The 6,697-nt window shown below is 51.0% G+C and overlaps 1 protein-coding gene across 1 annotated transcript; it reads right to left on the minus strand.

Annotated features, from left to right (window-relative positions):
• Positions 1-5,849: 5,849 nt before the first annotated feature.
• On the minus strand, positions 5,850-6,602 carry SERP1 (stress associated endoplasmic reticulum protein 1). Its single transcript, XM_062603300.1, has 3 exons — positions 6,406-6,602; positions 6,245-6,320; positions 5,850-6,117 (listed from the first exon to the last, which is right to left on the minus strand). The coding sequence occupies exons 1-3, from the start codon at positions 6,487-6,489 to the stop codon at positions 6,077-6,079; spliced, it is 201 nt and encodes a 66-aa protein (XP_062459284.1). The 5' UTR covers positions 6,490-6,602; the 3' UTR covers positions 5,850-6,076.
• Positions 6,603-6,697: the final 95 nt, after the last annotated feature.

Consider the following 6,697-nt stretch of genomic DNA (forward strand, 5'->3'; position numbering starts at 1 on the left):
GTAAACTAACACAGTGTGTCAAATTGATGTATAAATATATATATATTTTAACACATTTTTCTGAAATTAAACTGCAGTTTTGTTGAATTTTTTGGCTGTAGAAGTTGTTACAGTGTAACTAAATTCACTAGTGCTTTTTTCCTTAACAAAATTGAGAAGGGTAACCTCAGGGAGCCAGTAGTAGAATAATGCCAAAATTGTAACCGCTTCTCTTGCAAGAGACTAGTTTTCTTTTATTCTAGGAAAGGTGTAATTGCAGTGCTGTCAGCGACCCTGCTGGTTTTGGGCTTGCACTGAGATGTATATACACACAGATACAGAGAGAGACATTAATGTTTGGCTATGTGCTGGGGTGTTGAGAAAGTTTGGTATGTTGTTGTGTTAAAACCAAGAATTCACTTGTGAGGAACACCTGTGCAAGTAAAGGACACCATGTGCCTTCCTGGCAAGCAGCATGGGGTGCTTGGTTTCCTCCAGTCTGTACCTGTTCTGTCAGGTGTCCTGCAAAAGTTTGCTGCATTATCTTACCCTTGTATGTATCTAACTCTTGTCAGGTTTGTGTATTAGGTAAAGCAAGAGAAACAACACTGGTTTGGTGTCTTCAGGTCTTGAGGAAGCATCTCCCATGTTCCAGAAACTTAGAGAGCATCACACCTTCCTGGTAAGCATCAGTTCATGGCACTCTTCAAAAAAGGCACATAAGTGTGTGTGTATATATGTGTGTGTGTATATATATATATATATTTATATATATATATGTATGGGTACTTGAAGTAATATATTAAAATGATCTTCAGTTGTAACTTGGTGCTCTTGGCCTGCTATAAGCAAATACCTGTGCTGCTATAAATCCGCTAGTGAAAGAAGAGCTTTGCAAACTGGAAAACAAAATGTTTCAATAGCAAAGTATGTTCTTCCGTCCAGTGTGATCAGTAGCTTACTGCAGCTATACTGTAAGGATGTGTCTGATAAAGTAAGTAAAAATGACAGATCAGGGGACTTTAGGGAACAGAAGTCCTTTAGATGAATCGTTTATTAAAACTATGGAGGGAAATTACTAACTGTTGGTTTGCTCATAATGAGTGAAATGGAAAGGAGGCATTTGAAGCATGACTGGAGTTGCTGCGGTCCTGCTGATGGCAGCAGCTGAGAATGGAACTGATGGGAAGATGGTCCCAAGCACTTCAGTGTTCCCATGGAGCCGGTGTCCGTGCGTCTCCTCTCCCTTGTGTAATGCTTGTGATCTTGTGGAGTAGGCTTTGTGTGAGCTCTGCCCCCCAGTGACAGATCTGCTTATGCACAGGTATTCTGGAGAGTTTTTTTCTCCAAAAAAGAAAAAGAAGTATTGAGTAAATCAGCGGAAAATAGGAGATGAAACAAAGATTAAAATGCTACTATTAGAAATCCTTTGTTTGTTTCACTCCACTCCTGTCAGGTTCAGTTTTTCAGGTTTTAGTTTTTTCCTAGTGATAAGTTGTGTTCAGCTCTAAATGCCAACTCGGCTTGCTGTGCGAGAGCACTGCAAGATGGCAGAAGAGGGTATCTGAATTGCTGCCATCTCTTCCTGAGAGGTAGTCTGAGGCTGCTGCCTGGAGAGAGAAAGGAATTGTAGTTCCTCAATGTGAGGTCATCTTGATTTTCTTGCAGGTTTGATTTCAGACAGGGAAGAAAGGCTTGTTGACAGATGAGTATGTTCCTGTCGGGCTCTATTGGCTGCTGCATGGCTTTGTGCACATGGTGTCAGTCAGTTTCCTGCCACTGTAAAGCCTTTCTTTGTTGTCCTCAAGTGAGCTGTGTGCCGGCACCAGTGATGTCAATCAACTGCCCTTCTGCATTTGCATCACATGAGGCTGCCTCCTCAGGGGTCTGGCTGGTGCCACTACAGCTCCCTCTGCTCAGTGCCAGTTGATTGTTCTTGGGTGTTCTGTTAGGGAAATTACTGTGCTCAGGGAGCTACATGTGACAGTGGGTTCTTACGATGCGATGCCATCCTCTGTGGGAAGTGGTGCTGTTGTATATTCCTGTAATGCATGTCTTTGAAATAATTCCATGACTTCAGCATAAAAAATAGAGATGTAATTCAGCTAGTGGACTTGCTGTGCTTTGAAACAGGGCTGTGATTGTGTATGTGCAGTTGGGTGGGAGGGAGGGTTCAATCGTGGTGTCTCAGCAGAAGAAACACAAAGAGCAGAAGGGTCGCAAAGTGATGACACTTAGATTAGTGGTGGCTCTGAATTAGCCCTTGTGTTTCAGAGAGGATGTGGCAGAACATGCAGGGTAAGGCTACGAAGACGATGGAGGATGCTTCAAGAGGAGAGCCCACACAGGCTCTGACCTTGTTTTGAAGTGAGCAGGCTGTGGGAAGGCTCAGAGTCCAGAGAAGGTGGTGGGTGAGGTGAGGTGAGCACAGAACCAGATCTCGCCTCCAGAGAACATGTGTCTTTTCATGTAGCAGAAAGTGAACTTTGAATCTGGTTGCCACAGGGTGTTGGGGAGGCAGGTGGGATGTTCTCAAAGGTGTTAGGCAAATTCTAGGCCACCAGGTTGATGAAAAGGGATGTATGCTCTTACCACCCCTACACAAGGCTTCAGGGTGTGAGGAGAGGAGAATGAGCTGTAAAGGGTGGCTGAACTTCCCCGTCTTCCTTCCTAGCAGTTCCTGCTGCAGCTGCTTGACACAAAGTGCTGGGCCAGCTGGGGCCTGTTAGAGCTGTGCTCTTCTATTACAAGCTCACAGTGTTTTGCGGGCTATGTTAAGATTTCAGTCGAGCAACAGTCTTGCAGTCAGCCCCCTCGAGCTTGAGCAAAGTTCACTGCGTGTCTGCTGATATGCTCCTAGTATGGTAAGTAGCCTAGGTCACTGAGGTGCTGTTCCAACGTGACTGGGGGGGAAGCAGCCTCTGCTCCACGAGGGCTAAGGCGAGGATTGCACGTTGGATGTGGAAGGAGCTTTCTGCCTTCCTGGCGCTTGTGCTTTCAGTGGAGAAGGCTCCTCTTCGGGCCACCACCAGGGACTCGGGGGCCTGCGGCTGCTGAGGGGCGGGAGCGGGGGGCGCCCCCCAGCGCGGCCCAGTGCCCGTGCGCGCTTCGCGGCCGCTGGGCGCCGCTGGGGCAAGGAGCCGCCCGGCTATGGCGGCCGCCAGCCACGGGGCGGCGCAGTGGGAGCTGCGGCCCTGCTGTGCCCCGCGGCCAGTCCCCGACCGGAGGCGAGGCCGAGCGAGAGGCTAGGCCGGTTCCCCGGACGCTGCTCTGAGGAGCTGTGGTCTTGCGGCCCCTCGGTGCCGGCTACGCGTTGCTCCTCGTCCCTTGGGGTCTGCGGCGTCCCATGGCCCCGCGCTCTTCCCGTGGCGGCCTCGCCCGCCCCGAGGAAGGTTCCCCCCGTTGCTCTGGCAGGGCAGCTGCTGTGCTCGTCCTTCCAGCGTTTGGGTGTGCTACACCCTGCACCCCTGCCACTTGTGCGATCCTGTTGTTCGAAAGTAACAACCTTTGGGCTTCTGAGCAATAACTGCTGCAAAGGGTTATTATTATTCCCTTTCTGAAAGTTGTTTGATTGCCTCACGGCTGTTCTAAGAGTATGTGACACAATGCTGTCTGCATGCCCCGTGTGCTTACAGCTGAGCAGATACACATGGGCCATGTCAGCTCCCGAGATCAGTTCTATCACCAGGTGTTTTTCATGTCAGCAGTGGCCCGATCATTTTCCCGTTTGTGCTGTACTGAGATGAGGGGAACCTTCTAGTGTGGTCCCAGCTGCAGCTGGTGCAGCATGACAGAATGCTGGGGGTGTGCAGTGCTGGAGATGTGGCAACTGCCTGTTCGTGGCTGTAACTACTCTTGCTGCTTGTCAACATAAGCACCCGCAGAGCACTTGGGTTTCAGTTCAGCAGTGCTTTTCAAGTAGCATAATACACCAAACTGCAATGATCTGAACGGCTGTCACTGGCCCCTGGTCTGTCAGACAAGGAGTGCTCTCTCTGCTGTAATTACAACACAAACAGCTGCTGCACATCCTTTTATTTACATGTGACTAACAACGTGCTTCTGTTCTGAATCCAGCCATGCTTGAAAACATGCACTGAGCCCCCACAAGGGCAAAGCACTGCAAAGACCAATGATGCATGCTGGCTTTGCACCAAAGCAAGCAAGTCTTGTGCAGATTTGTTCTTTGAAGTTCAGTAAAATCCACCATGAAGTTTCAGGTCACCACAGTCCCTCATGAGGCTGTGTAAATGGCTCCTGTGGAAGCAGGAACCAGTCAGACTTCCCTGGGCTTCCACTGTACCCCCAAGGACCAGAGAACAGGCATGTCAGAGAACAGCCATAGTGAAGCCCCACAGGGAAGGGGAGCAGCAGTGGGTTGCCTCTGTGACTGGAGCCCCTGCAACCAATGGTTCCACGGCATCACAGCACCAGCACAATCCAGACCCCAGATGAGCCAAACATGGGTGTTTCCTGCAGCAAAAGGGATCCTCTTGGAGAAGCTCAGTAAGCTGCACTAATTGTGAAGTGGCCCGGTTTCAACACCCAGTAGGGCACAATTTTGCCAACCTCAAAACGAACGCATCTTGCACTTGAAAAGAACTTTATTTTAAATCAGAGGTTATACCACTTACAAAATATGAGAGTCCGAGCACAAGGGATGCATGTTACCTTGTACAGCTCTGGGGCATGCTCCTGGCCATGCCAGCTTACACCAGTCCCAACGGTATCATACGTATATACGACAACTCATATGAAAAATCTGCTCCTTCATGGCTAACGAGCATTTAATTATCTCTACAGAAACTTTTTTCTATTACTGCTAATGTAACCAGACTTAAATTCATCTTCTGCTAAGAAACCTGAAAAAAAGACATCTTCCTTTAGAAACTGTGTACAACAGCAGACCCATTTCAGACTGCCTTTGTTACCACAGACAGCAAAAGGCCAACATAAAGCCTGGGCCATCAGCAACAAAATACAATCAATAGCAGCATTTCCCACTGTGATCTTGAGTTACAGTCATCTACATGTGTAAAGAGGGCTTTTTTTTTTTTCTTCAGCATCACTAAGAAGGAACTGTGATCATTCGTAGGGCAGCAGTTAAGTACTGGATCCATCGTTAGATGAAACTGAGTTAAAAGCAGGATTTACCTTAAGTAAGATTAAATATATATTGCAAGACATAGCACACGCTGCCAATGCTGCACATAAAAGCAGAACTCTGGGCACAGGGTCCCTGTACCTGCATGAAACATTCCCATACAATATTGTAAAATTCAAAACTATCACCACGTGTTGAACGCTGTCCAAGAAGTATTTACAGAATGGTCACAACCCGCAGCCTGGGGAGGCTCAGTCAGGTGGTGGCAGCTCCAGTTGAGCCTTTCAGCAGTCTGTGGAGCTTCGGCATCAGGTTATGTCAGGAAGAGCTGCTGCTTGGTCACGCCGCTTCCTAACCAAGTAACGCCCCCTAACTCTATACAAACAAGCACTCCATATGTATTAGGACAAGAGGCGTAGGATAAAGTTTTCCGTTGTGAGAAGCGTTTGGGCGCTAGCACACTGCCACATGCTGCAGTGAGGCTACTCTACGTGTACAGAGGATGATGTGGATGATGTGCCTGGCAAGCTGCAGGACGTGGCACGAAACATTTGCTTCATCAGGAGCATGCTTCAAACTTGTACTCCAGCTACTATAAAAATCCAGGCTTCTGACATTAAATAAAATCATTTCCAGCTACACAGAGACTTAAACAGATCTCCGGTGTTCATGACAGGTGCCAACTCCTAAGTATCTACATCGTGTACAGCATAGTGTATCCACAGAGAACATGACCGTGCACCTCACTGAATAAGGAGGTCCACGATTGTAGATCAACAACATACTTTTATTGCTTTGTACATGTAGTGCTGTTCAAGGCACTGTGGCACGGGCTAGAAAACTCGGAATGGCTGTGAAGGGACCTGGAATGCGATGTGGCCGGTGCCGCTGCACAGAGTGGGGCTGGAGGGCGCCAGCCGGGGGCGGGGGGGGGGGGGCTGGGCAGCTCACGGCAGCGCCGGGGACGGATGGCCCCGACAGGTGACGGGCCCCTCACATGCCCATTCGGATGCTCTGGATAATCTGGAAGATGGCTGCAAGAGAGCGGGGAGGGGAGGGGAGGGAAGCGCTTGTCGGCAGCGCTTCACGCGGAGAAGAAGCGGGCGGGCCGCAGCGGGCTCTCCGCGGGGCCCGCCCGCCCGCGCCGCTCCGCCCGCTTACCTGATCCACAGACCACGAAGATGAACAGCGCCAACAGCCAGGGCCCGACCGACGCCTTCTCCTCCGGGGCCGTCCTCTGCAGGCACAGCACCGCCGTCAGCACCGCCCATCACCCCGGCTTGCCACCCCGGCCCCAACCCCCGCCCGCTCCCGGCGCGCACCGAGGTCTTGGCGACGTTCCCGCGCTGGGTGATGTTCTTGCTGTGCTTCTCGTTGGCCATGCGGATGCGCTGCTTGGCCACCATGGTGCGACCGACCGCCGGACGGCCCGGCCGCCGGTCCCCTCGCGAAGCTCCGCGCGCCGCCCGCTGCCAGCGTCAGCACCGCGCGGCACCGCCCGCCGGAAACACGCGCCGCCACGGGCGGGGCCGCCACCCGCCGCCAACCCGCGCGCCCAGCAGCACCGCTTCCGGGGCAGCGCGCGCCGCGGCGGGCGGAAGAGCCCTCGCTGCG

This window comes from Pezoporus occidentalis, unplaced genomic scaffold, assembly GCF_034315485.1.
Source record: "Pezoporus occidentalis ecotype Australia unplaced genomic scaffold, CSIRO_AGI_Poc_V1 ctg8, whole genome shotgun sequence".
Taxonomy (NCBI): domain Eukaryota; kingdom Metazoa; phylum Chordata; class Aves; order Psittaciformes; family Psittacidae; genus Pezoporus; species Pezoporus occidentalis.